Source organism: Etheostoma cragini, chromosome 15 (assembly GCF_013103735.1).
Source record: "Etheostoma cragini isolate CJK2018 chromosome 15, CSU_Ecrag_1.0, whole genome shotgun sequence".
In the NCBI taxonomy this organism is placed as follows: domain Eukaryota; kingdom Metazoa; phylum Chordata; class Actinopteri; order Perciformes; family Percidae; genus Etheostoma; species Etheostoma cragini.
This window is the reverse complement of record NC_048421.1, coordinates 23,608,678-23,634,788: the sequence shown is the minus strand read 5'-3', so window position 1 is coordinate 23,634,788 and position 26,111 is coordinate 23,608,678. Positions and strand designations below refer to the sequence as shown.

Below are 26,111 nucleotides of genomic sequence, written 5' to 3'. Positions count from 1 at the left end.
CTATAATTGCGATACCCTAATACCGTGAAACTGTGTTACCTCTGGTGGATTTCTGAGGACCATGGTGACTTGGTCCTCAGATCTCTGCAGGGTAAATCCAGACAGCTAGCTAGACTATCTGTCCAATCTGAGGACTATGGTTACCTGGTCCTCAGGTCTCCGCAGGGTAAATCCAGACCACTAGCTAGACTATCTGTCCAATCTGAGGACTATGGTTACCTGGTCCTCAGATCTCTGCAGGGTAAATCCAGACAGCTAGCTAGACTATCTGTCCAATCTGAGGTTTCTGTTGCACAACTACAACTACTTTTGAACATAGACATGTTCCAACAAAACAACTTCCTTCCTGAGACTATTTAGCAGCGGCACCGTGGCTCTGTCCGGAGCTTAGCCCCACCCATGATTATTGTCATTGGTTTAAAGAAATGCCAATAAACCAGAGCACATTTTTCTCCCATCCCAGAATGCTGTGTGGACTAGCCAGACCTTCTTATGCAGCGCTGTGGAGAAAGGTCTGGCAATGCAAGACTACTGTTGCATTAAACCATACTTCCTGTTACCATCAGTAACCGCGGGTGTCACCAAATCCCCAAAACTGAAATCTTTAGTATTACAACTTTAAAGGAGAAATCCGGTCAATTCCAACACGTAGCTCTGTTAGTAGAGAGACAAACGAAACCAATCTGTGCTGCCCACACCGAGTTATCCTCCTGATAGAGTTAGCACCCAGCAGGCTTTAACAGGGCAAGTTATAAACTTGTATTTAGCCTCTAAACATGTTCAAAAGTCATTACCAGTGCCTACCCATGTGAAGTGATTCCTTCTAAGTGAACACAGTGAATCTGACTGCTAGAGACGTGAAACAAAGGCATGAAAGTTGTGTTAGTTCAGCTGTGTTTAGTTCCTGTGTTGAGAGGCAGTTAGGGAGCTTAGGGACCGTCTACAAACTACAACTCAGAAAAGAGACACAAACAGTAAGTTCTGTAGTACAACTATCAGGAGAAAAGTTATAGTTGAGGTAACTTCGGAGACACTAACTTATTTAATCATTAAATTGATAGCCTACATATTTTAGTTTTATCTCTTTTTGGTGTTGTAGTTTGTAGACGGTCCCTAAGCTCTCTAATTGGTCTCAACACAGGAACAAAACAGCTGAATTAACACAACTTTAATGTATTTTTGTCACATCTACAGTAGTCAGATTTACTGTGTTCTCTGAAGGAATCACCTCATTTGAGGGGGCACTTTTAGTGACATTTTGAACATGTTTAGAGGCTAAAAACACGTTTATAACTTGCCCTGTTTGAACCTGTTGGGTGCTAACTCTAGCATGAGGATAACTCGGATTTAGACAGCACCGATTGGTTAGTTTTTCTCTCTACTGACAGACCTTCACATTTACAGACAACAGAGCTCCGTGTTGGAATCGACCGGACTTTTCTATCTATTAAAGTCAAAGATGAGTTGCATTTCCTTTCAGATTGAGACAAATCGAGTTGAGTCACGTCATCAGATTCATGACTCAAGTCCATTCCACACCTCTACAACCTCATTCTCACATACTGCTTTTTTTTGTAATCAAGAACATTTGTTACATTTGTTTTCTGCTATCACCTGTGGTTGTGTGCTCCTGCTGTGTGGAGCTGGGCGGAGAGAGGAGCGGGGTCGGTGCTGAGCTGGGGCCGGGTCCCGGGGCCGGGGTCCCAGACAGGGGGGCAGGCAGGGAGACTTTCAGCAGGGGAGGGAGGGAAGCCTGTAGCGTAGCTGCCGCTTTCAGGTGTTTTTCAGAGGTGCTGGGGCTGCTGTCTGGGCTCTTCTCTGCTTTCACTGTTCTACTCTTCACACAGGGGGAGGACGAGGAGGAGCCGCCCTGAGCAGCCGGGCGCACCACTGAGCGCAAACAGGAAGTCCACTGTTAGATACTGTGCCTCTGATGCTTGGCTCTTTCAATCACATGCAAACACACGCAGCTGCAGGCAGTGTGAACAACTTGAATCTGAAATACTGCTGAACACACTAGATTTTGTGTTTGGATGTCTGAAATAATTCTTGTTTTTAGCTATTTCTATTCTATCTTGTTGCACCTTCAGCTGTGGCACTTACAATTTCATAGTATGGGTCTCTGTGTAAGGACAATAAATATCACTTTTCCATTGATTGTCTCAGCATGGATTTGTAACAGCCCTGCTCATTGGGAGAACATTTCATTATTTAGCCCTTCAACTTTAACTTTGTTTTTCTGGGTCCAAATTTAAAATACAAACTTTTTTTTGACATTTTCGTCGCTTTTATTAGCGTTTTTGTCACTTATTTGTAGTTTTTGAAGCTTTTCCCAAAGTTTTTGTCACTTTTTTCAAAGTTTTTGTTGATTTTTTTTCTCTGCCCTTTTGGCGTATTAGTTGTTGGATAGTAGATTGATTGGTCAGTCACTCAAGCATTCATTAAACTCATTACGGCAAGATTGTTGAAAATACAAAACTCACAGGATGGTAGGCAAAGTATTACGAGATTTTTAAGGTGGATAAAGTAAGAAAAACATGACTAATTGTAAGGGGTCGGCCTCCAATATCCTTTGTTTTACAAAGCGTGTAAATTCAAAGTTAGTGCTGGATTTATTTCCTGCTCTACCCCTGCATTTTTGTTTGTTGGCCCCTGCAGGGGAGTAACCTCGCTACTAGGGTTGGGCATCGTGTTGATCTTAACAATTCTGAACCAAATTCTGGTTCCTCCTTTTGGTTTGGGTTCTTCTCGATCCTCCATTTCCGATTCTTTGAGGTGTGGAGTAGAAACGCGTCACATTCTTATTTATTATGGGTGGAAATCCACAGACGCCTCCCGACACGATATCATCACGATACTTCTGCCACTATACAATATTCCTGCGATTTTAAACATACTGCAATATTATGGAAGTTACTGCAATTTATAACCTTTTCTCTAACTTCTAATTTTTTCCAATTTCAAATGATGTCCCCAAAAGGAAAATTTGTCAACATCTTTTTTAATTAAAAAGAAACATTCTCTGTTTCTTCATATCACTTCAATGTTTTTATGTTTATAATAATATATATATATTATGATATATAATAAAAGATCCATACTTGGCGCCTATGTATCGAAACAATATTGACGCTGAAAATATAGCGACACTATGCTGTATCGATTTTTCCCCCACCCCTATTATTTGTTTTCACAGATGATCACAGAGAAGAACATTTTATTTAGATTTAATTAACAGTTAAAACCGTTGTCAACTGTAATTCCATTAAACTCGGCTTCACAAGCTTTTGTAAAGCTCAAATTATTTCTTTAAATCTTTCTTCAAACGTACATTAACTAAAAGTCTACAGTGCAAGGCGGAGCAGCATATCGGATATTCAAAATTAGAGTACGCACTTTCTTGCAGTGTTGGGCTAAATGCATATTCTGGGATAGAGCGTAAAAAGAGTGCCTTTCATGAAGTGAGTTCATATTTTCCACATACTTTTTCATAACAGATATCATGACCTGCTGAGTGACTGAAATGCACAGCTTCTATCAGGACTGTGACACGTCGATATATTTGTTTCACGTTCCGAAACGGTCTATTTTGAGGAAAATGATATTTCTTGTCACAATGCCAGATGGATATATACTTTTATGTTTCTCTGCTGTTACTTTTTCAAGCAATCAAAGCCTGGGATCAGATTTGAGGCTTTCAGACCTGTAACCTCTGCTGACTGACCTGTCCCTTTCCCGGGGCGGGGCCCTCTCAGAGGGGCGTGGTCTAGCGGCTCCTCCAGGGTCAATGAGCGAATCACAGTCTCACAAACAAACTGAGTCCCGCTGATGTCATCTTCTCCTTCCTCCTGAGCCGGGACTCCGCCCCCCTCTCCTCCCGATCCCGCCCCATGAGGGACATCTGAGGACCAGAAACAGGTGGACAGATGTCATGTTAAATGTCTGTTAAACAAAGCAGGGAGCTCAGTTATCACCACGTTTCTGTGCGTTCTTTTAGAAACCACTGCGTACCTCGTGGACCAACATAGCCATAGACCAAATATCACTTTATGGGTTTTTTAACATTAATAAGCGTTCCCCCAGCCTGCCTATGGTCCCCCAGTGGCTAGAAATGACGAGTCCTGGGTATCCTGCTCTGCCTTTGAGCAAATTAAAGCTCAGATGGGCAGATCTGAAATCTTGCCCCTTATGAGGTCATAAGGGGCAAGGTTGCCTCCCCTTTCTATGCTTTGCCCGCCCAGAGAATTTGGCCCCCCCATGAGAGAAAGACATTATGGCTTTCAAACGAGGAAAGTGGCAGTTGGTCAAGGACACACCCCCACCCTCCACCTCGCCCCCCCTTTCTCCTCCTCAAAAGCTACAGACTCAGTAATGGCACAAGCTCAGTAAAGCTCATTGTGGGACTGGCTCTAGTGGCTGGAATTCTGCTCCAAGGCTGAATTTTGGGAAAGAGACTTCAGATACAGTAATAGGGACCACTAAGGTCTATATAAAAGAGACTTCAGATACAGTATTAGGGACACTAAGGTCTATTTAAAAGCATAAAAGAGCACCGTGACATGGGACCTTTAAGGTTTCTGGACTTTCTTAGGGAAGTGTTGACCATATATTTTATTCTGGCGTTTCTATAAGTAAACATGTCTGTTAATGGACGAGCAGATGGATATAGAGCAGCCAACATTTATAATTGTTCTTTGCATTAAGGGAAGTACGTAAAGTATATTTAGTTCCTACACAAATATCCCTGAACATGCTTTGATAAATGAGGCCTCAGATCATATTCAACTGTCACAGGCTTCTTTATAGATTTTCTTTCATTTACTAACCTGTGAACAAAACTCTATCAAGAACCTTCAACAAATATGAAGAGAAAACCTGCTTTACCCATGATGCTATTGATGACTTCACTCTCTTCCTGGATGAGTCCCAAAGAGGGACTGCTCTTGTCCTGCAGGGGTCCATGTCGAGGCAGAGGGGAGATGCACGGAGTCATGTCTGGATGAGGAAAAAACATTGGAGACTGAACTCAGGTCAGTTTATCAGTCATGTCCATACAGTTTCCACAAGTTCCACTAATACTGATTAAGGATTTGGAATTTCAAAAAGGAGCTAGGGGTGTCACAATTCTCCTAATCAGCTGTTTGAGTTGACTTTCAATTCAGTTCTCAATTTAATAATTAGATTTTTAGCAGGGACAGTGATGCCACTGAATGGCAAAAGGGTACTTTACAACAAGAGTTTAATTTTCGTAGAGTTTACGAGGTGCAATTAAATGACCATTAATTTTACAGGGTAAACTAACGTTGCCCTGTGTCTTAAGCTGCATGCTACAAGCCGGTAAGCTAACGTTACCCAGTGTCTTAAGCTGCATGCTACAATAAAGCATAACTTTTTTTCTTCTTTGGACGTGCGCAAGTAGGCGGGAATGGAGAAAGAAAAAGTACTGGGTAATCGCCAATCCTGCTTTGATTTCGAGATCCAAAGCTCATATTGATTGATTTTAAAATTGTGACACCCCTAATAGGAGCTGCAACCAAAAAACCCAAACAAGCGTCAGTTGAGAATTTTATTGTTCCGTCTTTTTATTACTCTGCTACAAAAATATCATATGGAAAGAACAAGAACACTTCTTACCAGCAGGGGTGTTGTTTGGGACGCTCTCCAACTCTTGGACGATGTTGATGTCCAACAGCTCAAAAGACAGAAGATCCTGAGAGATCAGAAAGAGCTGCATTATGGGAACTGTAGGAAGTAGTGTTTAGGGATTAAAAGTGAGGATATCTCAGCTTTTGACCATTCTGTTTTTCATCCTTGTCTTTACCAAAGTGCACACTGAATAACTGGATTACACCTGTAAGTCAACATGAGGATTTACCGTTTTTCTCCGTTTTATTTTATTAAACTGAACATATTTGGGATTTGAAATGTTGAATAGTCAAAAAAAACTACAATTACTGCCGTCACTTTGGGCTGTGGAAACCAAAGAGGGATTCTGATCCAAAAACCTCAAAATGTTCCGTTATTTTGCAAGTTAGCGTACCGCTGATGCTGTATTTGCCAATTGTCAAGTGTTAAAGCATAATTTCATTATAAAATGTACAGTACTTTGTATTCTTTTATGTTTAACAAAGCTTATAGGTGAAATATAATGCTTTTTTCGGTATTTTCTGTAATACCCACAATGTTATAATGTTGGATTTTCAAAACAACACATGCAACACTTAGCCAACCTTCTATGGCACATGAGATGGGTCATCTGCTCCAGGCAGGAACTATTGGAGCATTTTTTCTATTAAGCTACTGCGTATTAACATTGTCGTATTTACCTACGTGCTAACGCTAGATAGCTGTAATCTTGGCGGCCATTGCTGGTCATTTCTCCCCAACTTCAGGTCACATTACAGCTGGATCATGTCCGATTGGGTAGTATTTGGTTTAGAAGGCTTTATAGATGAGTCTACCCAGCTGTGCACTAGGTAGTTAAAATTAGCTCCATCTTTTCCAGCTGCAACATTAAAGTGATCCTTACACACTCATCCATGAATAAAATCCAATAACATTGTTGTTCCAAAATTGGCCATTCTGCATTAAGAGTAACATTTAGAATGTAGGACATAAACTTTTAGTATTTAGTATTAGTATTCCAACACTGCTTTTGCTACTTGTAATTAAGGATTTGTGTTAGTTAACCCCAACTAAGGATAGGTTAAAAGCAGTAATAGATTTTCACTATATTGTACTGTGTGTATGTGACAATTAAGCAATAAAGTTGTGTGTGTGAGTGTGTGTGTGTGTGTGTGTATTTAAATTAGACAATAACGTTATTTTGTGCCTGTGGTTATGAGGTTGAAGAATTTTAATGAATTCATTCCATTAACCTACTGAACACTGCATTACACTGTGATATGCTGCTGTATAATCATCTTCCATTGTAGTCGGCAGTTTTATGTGTAATTCGAGCCCCCCCCAGGCTCAACAGCAGTGTGCTGACGCCAGATGATGTCACCTGTGCAGTGAGCAGATCCACTGAGGGGATGAAGTACTCTTCTTGGTCCACTGACATTAATGGCTGCTCCCTCGCTGCGCTGGCTTTCCCATCCTTTGCCACCGGGTTCTTACCCTGGAGACAAAGTCACAGCTTTTTACTCTCATATTGTCCACACCCACACCTACAGCACGACTCTGTGTGTGTACTAGTGTCCACATCCACATATACAGCACGTCTCTGTGTGTGTACTTCTATACACGCATGCAAACAGGTCATGGGTAAAAAGGTAAGAAGGATGTTATCGGCCTATATTATTCATTTCCCAATATATCGGTAAATTTATAATGGCAGATTTAAAAACGTATTAATAACTAACGTTAGGGAAATCTGTTTATGTTTTGTAACGCGTTTCTGGATTTAAAAAAATATATATCGGCCGATATATCGGCGTGTCAGATTTTTAAATAACTAAATATTCGTATCGATATCGGCCTTAAAAATCCTTTATCGGTCGGGCTCTAGTGCGGTGGCATGCTCCCTCAAAGAAAATGTTGTACGCATTAATATGGTGCACTATGAGAGCAAAATGAAGACATCTATGCATAATCTCTGCTCTCTCTCTGTTGGATTCTTGTGAGTGATTTAACCATAAACACATTTTTGTATAGCATACATTTGAGTCATCAAAAGGACAAGCTTTGCATGCTAAATTGGGACATTTAATTTTATAAATACTCATTACATATAGAGCATCAAATCTGTCCATTTAATTTTTTTATTTTGTGAAACAAGGACCTTAAGCACTCATCCTTTGAAAAGTACACAACTGGTGTCAAAGGAAGTAAAATCTCATTGTAAAGGAAAGCGTCTCATTCTCACGTTATTAGCTGTGAGACAGCAAAGGCAAGAGAATACTTATGCCACGATACAATATTATTGCCATTTTAAACATAGTGCAATACCCTGCGATGTATTGCAATTTCTAACTTTTTTTCCAACTCCTAATTTTTCCCAATTTCAAATGACGTCCCCAAAAGGAAACTTTGTCCACATCTGTTACATCTAAAAAGAAACATTTCTTGGTTCGTTCATACCACTTCAATGTTATCCTCTATTTTTATTGCAAAATGGGATTGTCAAGCAGACAAACTGACCACAACAAATATAATAAAAGATCGATATTAGGTGCCTGTGTATTGATACAGTATTGCCACTGAAAATATTGCAATACTATGCTGTATTGATTCCCCCCCCCCACCCCTATTATGTAAGTGCATTGCATTTTTTTACTGAGTCCCCGTGGTACAACCAAAATATGGGAAGTCTTTAAAACCCTTAATATAGACGAAAAATGCTATTTCTTGCTACTACAATCATGATATTCCTGTTTCCATCATCATCATCCACCCATTGCTTCTACCTGCGGTGTGACACAGGGTGACACCAGTATGCCATCAGCCATCATGGGTGCTGGGGCCAGAGGATCAACCACGATGCTGCACCAGACCCGGGGTCCAAACTGCTCTCCGGCGTGGGCCAGGCGCCAGTGGGAGGTGTAGGAGCCGTCCACAGTGGGAGCACACAGCGCTACGCTCACTATCCCAACCTGGACACACACGCACACGCACACACACACGCACACACACACACACACACGCACACACACACACAGGAGAAAGCAGTGAACTACAATACACCACATCCATGTGATTCACTGGTAAGTAGGCCTGCAGGAGTAATCGTTATGAAATCGCAATCTTGATTCATTCTGTTCATGATTTAATTTTTACATTACTTTGATTTGTTTTTTGTTATTTCATTTTAAAATTATTATCATTATTCTATTATGATTTTGATTATCATTTAAGTCATATTTTTCTCCAAATCATGCAGGCCTAGTAGGAATACTAATTTAGATTTTTTTTTTATTATACCTGACCAAAAACTGAAAAACTGCTCGTCAACGGATTATTATTTTCATATGTCCAGACAGTCCTCCACAGGAGGTAGTTTTCTTCGTCAACAGAAAACTCTGATTGGACAGATAGTCTAGCTAGCGGTCTGGATTTACCCTGCAGAGATCTGAGGACCAGGTAACCATAGTCCTCAGATTGGACAGATAGTCTAGCTAGCTGTCTGGATTTACCCTGCAGAGATCTGAGGACCAGGTAAGAAAAAGAGTGTATACCCTGTTTTCTTTATATATAATAATAATTAACATCCCTAGCATTAAGAGAAAACAAGAAGGATGAACTAGCCGACACGTTCAGGGTCCTTTTCCGAAGCGAAGCGATAAAGTGAACTTCACTCACCTGTCCTGGCTGGAGGAAGGGAACAGACACTTCCCTCCAACGGTCCCCTGAACCCACCGCCAGGTTCCCCCACATGAACTTCAGCTGCAATGAGCAAAAAAAGGCAAAATATTTAACTAAGTTAGCAACTTTGAACCCCCCACCCCCCACACTCTTCCTGCCATCACCATGCTCAACAGCCCTGTGTCTGCTGGGGAATCCTCCGGGTTTGCTTGTTACTAACTCGACTTCTTCCCTTTCCAGAGTCTTGTGCCCTCTCACCCCCGTAGTCTGGTACTCTCTCGCCCATCTCGTTTTCCTCCTATCACTTCCTGCAGGTGTTTCTGGCTCTGGAGCTGTGGAGTCTGGATCTGTGGTTGGAGTCACCTGCTTCCTCCATGTTCCTGCTCGACACCTTCTGCTACAATTCTTCATGCCTCTCTCTCTCTGTCTGTCTCTTCTCTGTCTCTCCTCTTCTCTGTTTCTCCACCCCCAACCAGTCAAGGCAGTACAGCAAAAAAATATGTACTTCCTGCGCCAGCTCAGGAAGCCCAACCTAGCTAAGGAGCTGCTGATCCACTTCTACAGTCTGTCCTCTGCACGTCTATCAATGTCTGGTTTGGATCTGCCACCAAATAGGACCGGAGCAGACTACAACGGCCAGTTAGGACAGCAAAAAAAAAAATCATCAGTGCCAACCTGCCCTCCATTCATGACTTCTACTCTTCCAGAGTCAGGAACCATTACTGCAGACCCATCTCACCCCAGACACAACCTGTTCCAGCTTCTCCCCTCTGGTGGGCGCTACAGAGCACTGTACGCCAAAACCAACAGACTCAGGATCAGTTTCTACCCACAAGCCATCTGTCTGATGAAGAGCTGGTTTCTGACCCTCAGTGCCAGGTTCAACTCCTGTGCAATACCCAACAACTCTGTCTCTAATTGTCTGTGTACTAATAAGTGGAACCCACTTAATATTTATTCATCATTCTCTATCTCAAAGCTGTTCATATTGTAATATAATACTTATATAATAACATAATTCCATCATCCTTTGCACTAGGCTCCATAATTAAAATAATAATAACTATAATAATGTACTCCTGGACACTTTGCACTCTTCATTGCACTATTGCCTCAACCTGTCTATATTGTATCTGTTTATAGTGTGTAATGTTTTGTATGAGTAAGCACATTGTGAGCAATACAATCTAAAGCAAAATTCCTCGTATGTGTCCTCATATCTGGCAAATAAAGCTGATTCTGATGTGTGTTTTTTAAACTCAAACCCACATGCTGCAGTGCGGTTCATTCAGGGTTTGGATTAGGGGAAGTGTAGAGATCCAACGTGTCACCATAACGGCCAGAGAAATGTGCACAACCACCAGTAACAAACAACGTGTTGGAGTGTGTGTGTGTGTGTGTGTGTGTGTGTGTGTGTGTGTGTGTGACAGTCTGTCTGTCTCTCTTGTTCTTTGTTTGTCGATAACCTGTTTTGCTCTAGACACAGCTGAGGAGTCAAGACAGCCAAAATCACCATACACCTGGGTGTTTTATTTTGAAATTTGTTTTTTATCCCTAATGTTGTCTTCGGGTTACATTGACCCTTTTTCAATGTTCTTTGAAACTACCCAAAATAACATGATTGATTCCACACAACGCTCTTTGGCAAGTACAAATCTCTACTTTCATTCATTTTGGGGTGTGTCATTCAATTTTATAGCATTTGAAAAAAAAATGCTATAAGTGTTGATTTTGAAATAGTCTTGTTTTTGAAATAGTGTTGAGTAAAAGTTGACATATTCCAGTCTTTGATTATCCATCAACATACAATTCTTTAATTTAAGTCTAAATGATTCCTGATTTCTGGTTTCTTACTCCAACATTAGGTATAATTTCCTATAAATGAGGTTCATTGACCATAAATTCAAAAATAACTGTAAAACTAAAGTTAATAAGTTAGTGTTACGTAGCTTTCAAAACGTCAAAATAAAGTGACAAACATTGGAAAAAAAACATCAAAGGTGTTGAATAAACGGACAAAAAAGTAAGCAAAAGTTAAAAACATCGATAAAAAGCCTCAACTAAAGTGTTGATTTTCAATTTTAACGTGAAGGCAACTCAAGGGTTAAGTAGTTCACGCTCCTCCTAAAGTGCTAAAACTAAACATGTCCCCATTAAGGTTTTTTTTGTTCACAAATCCTTTAATATTCGATACCTGCCATTATCAAAGGCAACCCAATTTTTCCTATTCAACATTTTCCTGTTTCATGTTTTTGTGTTCCCTATTTCATTGTGTGCATAGTTGCGTAGGTTAGAAATCGGTTGTCGGAGGATTCGTTTTTGGCATGACACCGCAACCAATGAGCTTGTAGCGATGTAGCCACCGCTGCTGTACTGTGCATGTGTGGGGACACACTCACAGAGATGCCTTGATTTATATAAGGATGACAATGAGACAACAGCAGAATTCTTTACCTTCGTATCGGCACTCCAGCAGACTGTTCCAGTGTTCCTCATCTTCCAGTACTTGATAAACTTGGTCCCGGGACGCAGTCGGGTTCCATCAGGAAGGTTCTCGTCCAGAAATGCAGCCGTCATGGCTGGAACCACCAGGGGACAGGGACGCTTTGGACGCCTGGGCGGGAAATACAGTGTCACGGGGGTGGAGAGGCTTGGACTCAAATGAAGAGAAGACAGAGCAGCGTAGGGCTTGAGTTCAAAGATTTAGTTAAGTACAACGGGTACAACAAAAAGCTTCCTGAAGAAACAGGAAAATATTTCAAGGAAGTTTTTAACAGTGGTGGAATGTAACTAAGTACATTTACTCCAGTAGAGTACTTCAGAACAATTGTTGAGGTACTGGTACTTTACTTGAGTCTTTTCTTTTCATGCCACTTTCTACTTCGACTACTCTACATTTCAGAGAGAAATAGTCTACTTTTTACTCCACTACATTCACCTGACAGGTTTAGTTACTAGTTACTTTAGTTACTAGTTAAAGAGGACCTCTGATTGGTTGATTGCATGTCATGCACAGAACACACCTCTGATTAATGAAGACACTAAGTCCAACCCTTTAGGACCATGCACTCCCATGCACTCCTTTGCCCTGAATGCACCTGAGCCAGGCGCTTCATTAAAATAGGGCCCAAAATACCCCCGGTTGAGGATCACCGAGCTTTTACTCATTCCTTCATTCATTTACTTTAGTCTCCGGTGTGTACTCCAGCCAATCTAGTTGGGAGCGTGTTAGTGTTTAGGGACCTACTCGGGGCTGCTGTGCTGGGTGGCTCGCGGCTGCAGGAGGACAGGGGAGGAGCTTCCATCGCGGTGGGAGGAGCTCCACTGGATGCCCCGCCTCTCCATTCTCAGCTGTTTCCGGATCTCTTTGACCTCGGCCTTCAGCAGACGCTTCTCCGCTTTCAGCCGCTGCTTCTCCGCCTTTCGGAAACTGCGGTCACCTCGCCTGTAGAACCTGAAAGGGACACCGCGGTTGGAGTCATTACAACAATAATTCCTTTGGCACAGGGGTCTTCAATGTTTTTAATCTAGGGACCGCTTAGCTGAAAGAGAGAGTAGGGACCCCCTACTACACGTGTCAAACACAAGGCCCTTGGGCCAAATCCGGCCCCTCGCAAATTCTGATCCGGCCTGCAAATCAATGGAGGTTCACGATACATTTTGGCCCTCCTTGGTTGTGCGCCACACCAAAAAGATGGGGTCACTGTTTTTTTGAGACTCAGAAATTCCCACAGAAACCGGAGTTTGCACGTTCAGGCTGTGAAACCCGTTGTTGTGAGTTGCTTGATTTGCTAAGTTCTCTGATGGCTCTTCTCCGAACTTCTCTGCTGACTTTTTCAAGGCTTTATGTCGATCAAGTTTAAGTGAGAAGACTATATGACATGCAATAATACAGTCAAAGATACTTGAATTTTTCGGTGAAATAAAAGCATGTCTATAAACTACATGTCTGGCCCTTGATGTGTGCGCCGCGTTCCAGATGCCGCCCCTGCCAGCGATCGCAGCCATTCCAGTCAACGCTTGATATTCCACCAGCTGCGCCACGGCGCGACCCGGAAGCGTGCGCGAAGCAGCTCTTGGCTCTGTGCCGCTAAAGATACGTGCCACGTCTAGTTACATTTTACTTTAAATTCTCACTAGTACATTTTTCCTCATGAAACTTTTACTTAAAAAAGGAAACTACCGGTTGTTTTAATCTATGTTCCTATGTTTTTGTATGTCAGAACAACAATCAGTGACATCGGTCGAGTATTAAGAGAGATCGCTGCAGTTGGCAGATGAAAAACAAGCTACAATGGAAGTTAATAGGGTTACTGTCCAGCTTGTATATATATATATATATATTTATAAAAGTTCAGATTGTGCCACTGACAGACTCAGATTAATATTCTCCGTGTCTGACAACATTATGGAATGGATGCCTACAGAGATAGAACTTTTTAAAACCTCTTTGAGACTTTTCTGTTTAACCAGAAACAGCTCTGAGCGCACTAGAGTTTAAGCCACCAGACTCCATTTAAAAAAACAATACTTTTAGAGTGTATAGAGCCAAGATATTTTCACAAATAAATCGGTAAACTATATGTTTATTTCAACCAGAACTAATGTTGTGATGGTTGGAAAAGTTGAAAGACGACCCAAAGCGGCTTTTCATAGTTTTATTTTGTTTCTGTCAACTTTGAATTAAGTGTATTTTACCATGCTAAAATTACTGATTTTTTTACATGGAGTCTGGTGGGTTAGTGAACGCAATTTGGTGGATGTTTTTATGTTTTAAAAAAAAGGATCTTACTCTTTAACAGAAAGGTCGACCTCCTTAGAAATCCTTTCCATAATGTTGTCATAAAGGTTGTAGTAACCCTTTAAGTAACATTTTCAACGCAGGACTTTAACTTTTAACAGAGTATTTGTACAGTAGTGTTAGTACTTTTACTGAAGAAAAGGATCTGAATACTTCTTCCACTGCTAGTAACAAGACTGCGGAGTCCTACCTGCTGTGGTCCGGGGCTGGGGATCCGTGCTCGGGGATGGACAGAGGAGTCCGGGCTCTCACCAGGTTGTGACTGGGATCATGTGAGAAACTGCAGGGCTCGCACAGAGTACAGGACGTACACACGCTGAACACACACACAGACAGACGGAGACACGTTGGAAAAGCGAGGGAGAGACAAGCTGAGGACAGGTTGTTTCTGTGCGAGTCAACATATATTTCTATGAGACCGAAACACATGGAAAGAGAAAGCGAAGCAGCTGGAACAGAATCCGAATCCCATTTTTGAGTTTGACTTTAAGGAAAGAAAGAATGGCTCTCCTATCTGCCTTTTCTTTTAATTATTTATTAGTCTATATTTTTTTGTTGTTGAGCTATGCATTTAATGTACGTATATCTATCTCTATTGAGTTTGTGTTCTGTACGTTATGGATATGTTGTTGAGTTTTATGCATTTTAAAGGCCCATCTTGGGAACGGCATTGCAAATTAGCCCATTGTAGCTAATTGTAACGCACTGAAAACATTTCTGTTTTTCTAGTTAATTTTATCACAGCAAATCAGCACACTTAGTTAAAATAACTTGCTGAGTGTACTTTTGTAAATTCATAATTTCTTTATGACCAGGTAAGAAAAACCCTATTGTGTAATGCCTACGGACTGCATAGCAGGAAACATGTAAGCACTTACTCTTTAAAGCGCCCATATTCTGCTCATTTTCAGGTTCATAATTGTATTTTGAGGTTTTACCAGAATAAGTTTCATTTAAAAATTTTAAAAAACAATTTTTTGTTGTACAGCACATTGCTGCAGATCCTGTTTTTTTTGTGTGTTTAGGTCTCTGTTTTAGCTCCAGAGTGATGGGGGAGGACTGGAATGGGAGAGGACCTCTGATTGGTTGATTGCATGTTACACCCTGAACACACCTGTGATTAATGAATACACTAAGTAGAACCCTTTTAGGACCATGCGCCCGGCGTACAGACCCTTCTTTCCGCCATCGAACTAGAAAAAGTGGTTTCACACACGCCCTAAACGCACGTGGACCAGGCGCTTCACGCTTGTGCGCTCAGATCGTTAAAACAGGGCCTAAAAGGCTGCGACATATCAAGAAAGAAAGACACTCTGAGAATTTTTGTGTTAACTGACAGAAAATATCAGCAGAAAACTGCACTGTACACTGTTATTCTTCGGTTATTGCTGCCTTATATACATTCACTTCCTTGTTCAATTTGTTCACTAAAATAATGTTGGAAATAATTTGCTTGCATTTGTTTTAAATTCAACAAACAGTTTGTTAAAGAAGGGAAGAGATTGAGATGGTGTTCTTTGGTGGGGGGCATGGACAGATCCATTAGACATCAAGGAAGAAGCCATGGCACTCTTTAAAGCTATAGTGCGTAGTTTCTGTCTCCCCCATGAGGAATTCTAAGTAACGACAACAACACTGTTGGCGCATCTACATGATACAAGCCTTCTATCACGCATCCTCCACCCCTCCAAAAACAGTTGCTTGTAGCCAAGGAGGACATGATGGACTCTTCAGAGGAGGTCATTATATTCACTCAAGTTTCTGCGTGGGAAGGTCGCTGGACGCCACATTCTTCTTAACATTTCATACTGAGAAACAGAGTTGTGTGGCGCTGATAGTGTTAATTAGCTCGTTAGCACCTCATCTGGCATAGGCCTGAATGTGACGGACGCTCATTAATATGAAAACGTTACCTCGAACGCTTTAAGAAAAATCCTTTTCAAAATGCCTTTGATATATCTGGCACATTCTAAATACCCGTGTTGTAGTACTCGAGACCTGTCTTGTTCTCAAGACCCCCTTTTGAAGGTCTGGGTCTCGTCTTGTCTCTGACCAAGAAGACTCGAGATTCATGTGCTGACATCATTGATGTGATTAGTGTAAAACTTCCTGCTTCAAATGCAACTAATGACTTGACTCTAGTTTGAAACGTCTTCCTGTTAACTCCAGTTCTTGACTACAACACTGCAGAATACTGAAAGCAGCAGAAAGCAAACCTGAGTACACTTTAATATCTGTTTATTTATTGCTAAGTAATACACTATCATGATATTTAACAAAGTGATTGCATATGGTGCAGCCAGTTAGCTGCTGCTGCTGGCACATACCTGCACTGGTAGCCTCCTCCGGTGGTCTGCCCCCTGCAGGAAGAGCAGGGGGGGGTGGAGGAGGATGGAGCGCCAGGCAGGGTGGAGGATACCTCAGGGACCTGCTGGGCCTCTGCTCCCCCTACTGCGTCCCCTCTGCTCCCCCCACCTCCTGCTCCTCCTCCGCCCAGGGGCTTGTGAATGCAGCACTGTCCAGAGAACTCCCGGCAGATCTTCTCCACCGCCTCACGCACAACTTGGTCTTTAAACTGCGGGGGGGGGGGGAGATATAGGAGGAGAGTGCTCAGTAGGGCTAGGCAATATGTTGTTAATATACAGTACATCTAGACATCTAGGCTAGATATGGTCTTAAATATTGGATAACATCGTTTCTCTTCCACTGGTAGAGGAAGTATTCAGATCCTTTACTTCAGTAAAAGTACTAATACCACACTGTAAAAAATAATCAGTTACAATTTAAAGTCCTGCATTGAAAATGTTACTTAACCCTTGTGTTGTCTTCCTGTTGACCATGAAGTCCATCATGGTCACCTTATACCTTTTTGTTTAAAAAAGCCAAAATTATAAATTATTTTTGCCTGGTAGTTGAGATCAGAGGACGTGTAGGCATGATTCTGTTTTGAAACCATTAAAACTTTTTTTTTTTTTTCAAATGCTGTGAAACTGAATAAAACAGACCCAAATTCAACGAAAGTAATCATTCAATTTACCAAAGATCATCCATGTTATTTTTGGGCATTTTGGTTGAAAGAAACTTCTGATATAAAAAAACTTTGAAAACGGGTCAAATTTTACCCAGAGGACAACACAAGGGTTAAAGTCAGTCCTTCCAGAGTTTTTTTGTAATTGTTGTGGACAAAAATCCTTTACATTGCGATGAAATATCCGGGATCTTTATGCAATTTTATACAATGAAATTGCAGTAACTTGCAAAAACTGCGATTTGAGGAAAAAGAGTAAAAAACAATAACAGAGTATTCCCCCAACACCCTGTTCTCACTAGGCTACTACCTTAATGTAAAGACTCATTTCTTCTTACTTTCCTATGATAAGCAAGCACGTTGCCTAATTACGTCACTTCATAACGTTCCCATGGCAACAGGGGAAAATGGCTGCTCTAGTGTGAAGTAAAGGCAACATTTTTAATCTTTCTGCTAAGATATTTGTGACTTTTTTGCAACAAAAATGCATCGATGTATTGTGACATCATGCAAGCCCCGCATTATGGTGTGCGGAAATCGAGAATTTATGCGGCGAAAGTGTGGTGTAGTGGAAAAAACGCAGCCCCCAAATAAATATGAAGACTTTGGCTGATTATGCATTGAATAATGCGATTGCATAATTGCATTTTTGTGTCTAAGTGACTGATGGAAAAACAATCTGAAGAAGATTTTCTTATTAATTCAAACATCCGCAAACCTTTGAATGAAGTGTATTTTACAATACAGAAAGAGACAGGTCTGCTTCAGAGCACATAACGATGAGAAGATGGGGCAATGACTTTGGAGGCGGGCTTTAGACTGCCAACCCAATCAGAATTTAGAAACGGTACTGGTATTTTCTGTGCAATTGTTTTCCATTGCCTCAACCCGTTTCTTGAGTGAAAGCACCAATAGTCAACCCGACAATATTGCCTCGATATCAAGGGATTGGTCAAAAATATTGTGATATTTGATTTTCTCCATACAGCCCAGCTCAAGTTCTCAGTGATTTAGTGTTTTTGTGCTTCTGTGAAATCTGTTCGAGCCTACTCATCAGTCCAAGTTCCTCCAGCAGAATCTCTGGCTGGTTCTCACTTCCCATTTTTGATACCTCCTCGCGATGGAGGAGGGATCTCCGAGGAGCTATGATCAAGGAGGGATCAACGAGGAGCTATGATCGAGGAGGGATCAACGAGGAGCTATGATCGAGGAGAGATAAACGAGGAGCTATGAGCAAGAACACAGAGACCTCCTTTCCTGCCAGTCGTGACTAATCAACGGGACGCTTCAGAGGAAAGGACGTCTCACCCCTCTCTACAAACATTTTCTTGTTTCCTCTCTCCTTGCATGGCTTCCTCTTTGAGAAGGACTAAGACCCGAGGAAGCAAAGCAAGTGAAGGAAACGATGCAATGTAAGGTAGGTGAGATGCAGCGTCTGCCACCTCCATCGGGTTGTTCTTACCTTCTCCATGTAAGAGGTGAACCAGGCTGGAGGAGTCTTGTCTTCTTCTTTGGCCCCCTTCACATCTTTCATGATCACCTGATCAACAGGATACATTCATTAGATAAAACATATCAACATCTTTATTACATTATTTTCAATGTAAATGACAACACAGCTTGGGTTATGGTCAGAACCCAAGGGTGGCCAGCAATGTCAAGAACTAATATTGATGAACCATAGACTGACAAAGAATCCGGTTTAGTACTGCAAACGTGGATGTTCCACATTCTGGATCAGATCACACAGCTGTTTAAGTTGTCAACTTTCAAAAATAATACCTTAACATTAATATTTTCCTTCTATCCAAAAATAATGACCTGCTAAGTCTTGAGTCAAGTCCCAAATCAAGACCATCACGTCCACAGTCAGGACTGGTTCATTTATTTGTTTCAAATGGAAATTAGAAAAAAAAGGAGGCTAAATGATCAGGTGTTATTTCTGTGAATGACTGTATTGCGTTTTAATGACAGGTGTTTCTATTATTTTGTCCACCCCATTCATGTCAATGAGGCCAAGTTAAATAACAGAACCACCTCTCTTCCTCTTCCTATGGTCCATCATTCATCACTAGTGGCAGATGAGGTATTATGACCCAATATTAACTGCTGTGTGTTGGGGTCTTACCATGCCCTGTTCTGGCACTGCAGCCTGGACTTTGCGGCTGACCACCTGGGCCAGAGTGGGGCAGGGCTGGGGGGGTCTGAAACCCCTCTTGGGCTCTGTTCCGCTGGCCTTGGTGGTGGGGACCCTGGCCGGCTGGCCCCGAGTCTCGTACACATTCATATGTAGTCGGTTCCCCTGCCTTGCTGCACTCTGGGAAACAAGTCAGTGGGTTACTGTCACCTGCTGTATTTTTGTGTAAAAAAATGTGGATACATTTCTCAACAAAACTTGTAATTACAACAAAAATCCCCAAAATTAAAAAAATAAACAAAAAGAAGCTAGATGGTTTCATACGCTCTTTGCATGTGTGACCTCATTACACTACAATTTGCATGAAGCTTATATTGTGTCAGCAAGGTAGATAGAAAGAAATAGAAATCTTTAGCCAAATTATCACAAACTTACTACAGGAATGTGTATGAAATTGTAATTATTAGTTAAGTAGCATACAGGGCTTAAAGTGAAAAAATCCTGAGCCTCAAACTGTTTTTGGAGGGGTGGGGGGGGTCCCACAGTGTAATGTTTTGATTAAAAGTCATAATTTTAAAGAAGTAGAAAGCTCTGGATACATTTTAACTTCTTCCATCCATATATTTAATAAATGTCTATGTAGATTTTCATATTGCAATTATATAATCCTACACTGAATCCTTGTGAAAACAAAACATTCAAGATGTGTTACTTTGGAGAGTTCAGCATCAAAAAAGTGAATTAGTAATTATAAAATATAAAACCATATGCAAGTTCCCAAATCATTTTTTATTTAGCGGCATCTTTGGCAAAGTCGCTAGGTTGGGATTACTGGTTTCCTCTCTGTGAAATGTAGCTCTTTCTTATAGTAAAGTCTCAAAGTTTAATTATTACATAACCCTCGTCATATTGTATACAGGCAACATGTGCGGAGCTAAAATGTACAATACACACTGTGTTAGTTTCCCAGATAAGTACAGAAAAGTGAACAGCAATTCAATCAATTTACCTTCAATGCCTCTTCATATTCCACTGGAATAAAGCAGAGACATTCATTAACATGACGTTAATATGCAACCTATCAGAATATCATAGTGGGTTTGGTTTGGTTTAGCATACTTTTGTATTGCTTACCTTGGCTGTTAATGGACACCTGGAAGAAGAAAAGGGAAGATTCTTTGTGAGCATTTCCACAGTGCTGCTAGATCTACTCTAGATCTGTAAATTATAGAGTGGCCTAGACCGGCTCTATCTGTAAATTATAGAGAGGTCTAGACCTGCTCTATCTGTAAATTATAGAGTGGCCTAGACCTGCTCTACCTGTAAATTATAGAGTGGTCTAGACCTGCTCTATCTGTAAATTATAGAGAGGTCTAGAAATGCTCTATCTGTAAATTATAGAGAGGTCTAGACCTGCTCTATCTGTAAATTATAGAGAGGTCTAGACCTGCTCTATCTGTAAATTATAGAGTGGTCTAGACCTGCTCTATCTGTAAATTATAGAGTGGTCTAGACCTGCTCTATCTGTAAATTATAGAGAGGTCTAGACCTGCTCTCTATGTAAATTATAGAGAGGTCTAGACCTGCTCTATATGTAAATTATAGCGCGGTCTAGACCTGCTCTATCTGTAAATTATAGAGTAGTCAAGACCTGCTCTATATGTAAATTATAGAGAGGTCTAGACCTGCTCTATATGTAAATTATAGTGTGGTCTAGACCTGCTCTATCTGTTAATTATAGAGCGGTCTAGACCTGCTCTATATGTAAATTATAGAGTGGTCTAGGCCTGCTCTATCTGTAAATTATAGAGTGGTCTAGACCTGCTCTATCTGTAAATTATAGAGCGGTCTAGACCTGCTCTATCTGTAAATTATAGAGCGGTCTAGACCTGCTCTATCTGTTAATTATAGAGCGGTCTAGACCTGCTCTATCTGTTAATTATAGAGCGGTCTAGACCTGCTCTATCTGTTAATTATAGCGCGGTCTAGACCTGCTCTATCTGTAAATTATAGAGTAGTCAAGACCTGCTCTATATGTAAATTATAGAGTGGTCTAGACCTGCTCTATATGTAAATTATAGAGTGGTCTAGGCCTGCTCTATCTGTAAATTAGTACATTTATCATTATTATTGGTCCAATTTATTTATTAATCACAATTAAATTACAATTTACACTCTGTGTGCACACTTTTGTTAGTAATCACACACAGGCCTGAAAATACACACACACACATCTCCAGCTACCAATCCACAATCCGTACTTTTTGGTCCATATAGGACTTGAACCAGTAACCCTCTGGTTCCCAACCCAACTCCCTACGGACCGCTGCTGCCACCCTGTACCACCCACATTCCATCATAATCTGTCAATCCCTAATATCATTTATTATTATTATTATTATTATTATTATAGGGGTCAATGTGACAATAAATGGTGATATATATGCAACAAGTCTCTCACCTCCTCGTTCTCCTCATCAAAATAGGTCAGCTGAAGACTGCTTAGGCCAAAGGAACGCTTTACCTACACACACACACACACACACACACACACACACACACACACACACACACACACACACACACACACACACACACACACACACACACACACACACACACACACACACACACACACACACACACACACACACACAAAATGGAAAAATTAAGTAAACCCTATTTCACTTTCAATTAGGATGAACTCAGCGCCTCGTGTTCATGCTTGGACTAGGATTAATCAAATCCATACCATTATCACTATATTATAGATATTATATCTCCAATTTTTTTCAAATCTAAACAACCAGAGGGCTGGAAACACCTGGCCCTGTGGGCTTCAAAAATATCCAATTACGATGATCTTTGATTGATACTGGAATTGGGATATGACCATTTTTTTTATCAGTATTCCCATTTTCATTGAAACATTTGAAATTATTATTAAAAAAAAGGATTTAGTGCAAATAATCATGGTCATATTGTGCAGCCCTAATTCCTAGTTTAAAGCATTTTTCTTTAAGTCTCTACATTTTTCTGTGTAAGTCTTTCTTCAAAATTGACATCTTATTGCTTAGTTTTTCTCTCCTTTTTTGATGCAGACAGTTAAACGGGAACACCGCTCTGTTTTTCCTTCAACTCAACAAAACACCGTATTTCCATTTATTCCTTCATTGGTTTAAAAGGAAGAAACTAACTATTAAGACATACACAGGCCGTGACGTGTGCTCAGCCAGAGGGAGCAGTGGGACTCAAGCCTGCTGGTTCTTATGCTTCAACCCAAACCAATAAGAGCTCATGTTGAATGAAAACCATCTAAATCCACTTGGCTCTCTCTAATCTCTAAAACAACAACTCAAAGTGAAAGGTGACATCTGTGACTCGGCAGCACTCAGACTAATGAACTTAGAGGGGGGCCATAAATCCAGAGGTTCGGGCTTCCGGCCCATATTTCACCTTCTTTCTCGACACTGGCTGTTTCCAAAACCACTTTAATTAAAAAAACAGGTCTTTTGCCTTCAGAGTGGTCAGGGGCTCCACTATGGTAGATTATTAGCTCATCAGATATACACACACACACACACACACACACACATTTACACTCAGCAACTAAGGGTTCAGTTTCTTGTCCACGGAGCCTTCAATATGAGCCTGCAGGGCCAGCGATGGAACCACCAACCTTCCGTGTGCAAGTGCTCAGCCACGAGTTTACAGACACGTCTGTGCTGATTGGTTGTCACCTGTGACAGGGCCGATGAATGCGAGACACACACCCACAAAGCGATAGAAAACACACGTCGAAACATGTCATTCAACCATCAAACGGCAGCAAAACAACGCACACCGTTTTGAGATTTAATGTGCCCCAGGAAAACATGGAGGAAGTTTAAAATGGAAAACAAAAACAGAAACAGGTCAGTGATGAGATGTATGAAATAAAAGCCTAAATAAATATAGCAAAGCATTATGGGATAGGCCTACCTACACCAACTTATAGTGGTTTAAAGTGTTAGTTCAATATATAGCAAAGCTCTTTTGAATGATTCTGCTTTGTAAAGAACAGCTGAGTGAAAACTGCTCACTAGCTAGTTCTGTTAAGCTAGTACATCGTGTTTCCATGACGACAACCACTACAATAACGATGTAAGAAAGCACTGCAGTGTACACTCCCTGTGTGTGTGTGTGTGTGTGTGTGTGTGTGAGACAGATACTGTGCATTGCGTGCAAATTCTGCACTCAACCCATTCAGCCTCTTTTCTCTTAACAATATGTATGTGTGTGTTATATTGTCAGTGTGTTTTCTGTATTTATTGTTCATTTCATATTAATGTTGAATATGTTTGTGCATGTATGTACCTTTCACCAAGCCAAATTCCACATAAGTGTAGTTATTATGATGTCATTAAAACCTTTTCTGTGTGTGTGTGTGTGTGTGTGTGTGTGTGTGTGTGTGTGTGTGTGTGTGTGTGTGTGTGTGTGTGTGTCCACGGCTTTAACGTTTCAGCCCCGAGCCCCGCTGCTTGATGCTAATGCTAGCTTACGTTTAGTATGTCAATAGCTTCTCTCTAATAGCATAAGTGGAGCTAGTATGAGCTAACTAGGGCGAGGCTTTTCCCGCCTCAAGGGTTAGCTAACACAACACCGCGATGTGGCATAGCAGTGAAATCACGTATGAAGTATGAGCGCAGGGCAGAGGCGGCAGCAGGCTGTGCGGTGCTCGGTGTGTTTGCGAACGGGCCCGCCGGGGTGATGCTCCCCTCTCTTACCATGGCCTCCATCGAGTCCCAGCTCTTGGTTTCGGATCCCGACAGCAGGAAATTTTTGGAATTTCCTCTGAAATTCACCTTCAGGTTGATGTAGAAGTCCATGGCGTCGCCTGTCTGCGCTTCAACGCATATTACACACGACGGACACGGAGCGTTTTCCCCCGAACAAGGACGGCTATTTGGGTTAATCTCGGTCCGCTGTCTTTCATCCGACGGGCGCTGAGGCGTATTTTGTGTTTACATCAGCGTCCTGGGCACGCCCACCCTGCGCCATGTGTCCCGGAACTAAGACCGACACACTTCCGCTTGTGCGGAAAAACAAAAGAAGCAGCGACAATTTGCATTTATTTATTTTAATTTTTGATTTGTTTTAAATTTTTTCTCTATTTTTCATTTTTTTATTTTTTTTTATTTTATCCTGATGCCAACTGTTCAATAAATGTTTACAATGCTGTGTAAAATTTAAAGATAACAAAAATAATAAAAAATAAAAAAAGAAGCAGCGATAATTCAAAACCCTCACCGTTTATGTTTTAATCCACTCTTCTAATTTTGAATTACTTGTATATATATTTATATTTTTATGTCCTTTTTGTTTTGCTCTCAAGCTACTCTATTCACTGGATAGAAATTATTTTTTTTTTTATCAATTAATTTATTTATTTAAACTTTTTCCTGATGCCAAACTGTTCAATAAATGTTTAACACGCCTGTAAAATTTAAAGATGACACTAAAAAAAGAACATTAAAAAGAATTCAAATGACTCACCAAAATAAATTGGAAGCAAAAGATGTTATTCTTAATTACAACACCAAAAAACACATAAATATTTGGGATTTTTTACCTATTAATTCTACAAGGGAAATTGTATATCCATAAAGCAACATTTGCTAAATCTCATCCAGCTTTTACTCACTTCAGAATTTAATTTTGAAACTCTTCTGAGTCCAATTATTAATAATAAGAAATCTATCTATAAAGCTGATCTACAGCAAGATTTACATAAGCAATTACGATAACATAGCCTTCATTCTTGTCTATGTATTGCACTTTTTGTATTTTACATTGATCTCTACCCTTTTTTATTTCTTTATTTCTTTATTTTTACTGTTTGTTTTAAATGACTTCCTTCAATTTTATATATACTGTAAATTATTTATATACTCATCTATTTTTTTCTCCTCCAAGTAACATTACAATGTTCCATAGTTGGAAATGAACATCATTTTTTGCATGATGCCGAATTATTATAACACGTTTGTAAAATGAATTGCAAAATAATGAAGGACGTCAGAGCTCTGGCTAAAGCTGCCATTGGTCACTGCTTTTCTAATCAATCACAAAACAATAAGACAAACATTATTATGTATTTACCAAGACCATTATAACCAATTACTGCAGTAGAAAAGAAGATTTTACCAAACCTCAAGAAAAACATCTCAATTAAGAATTACACCACCCTGTCTTCCATGTTGTTACTATGAGTCTGTGTTAAGCATATCTACATGAGAGAATCATAATTTATTAGGAGACACAAGGAACTAGTTTGTATCAAGTTTTGAACCAACTGGCTTAAAGAGACACAACTTTTTTTTTTTTTTTTTTTGTGCAAAAGTGATTCAAACAATCAAGGCACAATGTGTTGTACATTTGTCAAAAAAATTGTTGACCGCTTTGAGTATAGAGACAATATGTACAACAACACACAATGTTCCAACTACCAGTCCAATCTGTGATTCCTTATGCTTTTTAACCATGTGACCCATAAAAAAAATAAAAAAGGAGTAATTTTTTTGGAGTAACTTAAGTTACTAGTAACTAAAGTAACTAGTAACTAAAGCTGTCAGATGAATGTAGTGTAGTAACTAAAGTAACTAGTAACCAAAGTAACTAGTTAATAAAGCTGTCAGATGGATGTGGTGGAGTCACTAAAGTAACTAGTAACTAAAGTAACTAGTAACTAAAGCTTTCAGATAACTGTAGTGGAGTAACTAAAGTACCTAGTAACTAAAGTAACTAGTAACTAAATCTGTCAGGTGAATGTAGTGTAGTAACTAAAGTAACTAGTAACCAAA

At 40.4% G+C, this 26,111-nt stretch overlaps 1 protein-coding gene across 6 annotated transcripts in view; it reads right to left on the bottom strand.

Moving 5' to 3' along the window:
• nbr1b (NBR1 autophagy cargo receptor b) overlaps positions 1-24,302 on the bottom strand; it is a 37,762-nt gene extending 13,460 nt beyond the window's left edge. For 2 of the 6 annotated variants that reach the window (XR_004659772.1, XR_004659771.1), the window contains exons 1-17: positions 24,036-24,302; positions 21,731-21,793; positions 20,404-20,422; positions 20,279-20,301; positions 19,261-19,449; positions 18,595-18,672; positions 16,432-16,679; positions 14,295-14,420; positions 12,551-12,757; positions 11,758-11,917; positions 9,301-9,384; positions 8,409-8,594; positions 7,007-7,120; positions 5,635-5,710; positions 4,885-4,995; positions 3,725-3,901; positions 1,615-1,890 (exon numbers count right to left, since the gene is read on the bottom strand). Coding sequence is in view for 4 of the 6 variants with exons in the window: in XM_034895238.1 (XP_034751129.1) it covers positions 1,615-1,890; positions 3,725-3,901; positions 4,885-4,995; positions 5,635-5,710; positions 7,007-7,120; positions 8,409-8,594; positions 9,301-9,384; positions 11,758-11,917; positions 12,551-12,757; positions 14,295-14,420; positions 16,432-16,679; positions 18,595-18,672; positions 19,261-19,449; positions 20,279-20,301; positions 20,404-20,422; positions 21,731-21,793; positions 24,036-24,137 (2,239 nt within the window). In the remaining 2 variants the exon portion in view is untranslated. The remainder of the gene's footprint in view (positions 1-1,614; positions 1,891-3,724; positions 3,902-4,884; positions 4,996-5,634; positions 5,711-7,006; positions 7,121-8,408; positions 8,595-9,300; positions 9,385-11,757; positions 11,918-12,550; positions 12,758-14,294; positions 14,421-16,431; positions 16,680-18,594; positions 18,673-19,260; positions 19,450-20,278; positions 20,302-20,403; positions 20,423-21,730; positions 21,794-24,035) is intronic. The other 4 variants (XM_034895238.1, XM_034895239.1, XM_034895240.1 and 1 more) reach the window with 4 other exon arrangements.
• Positions 24,303-26,111: the final 1,809 nt, after the last annotated feature.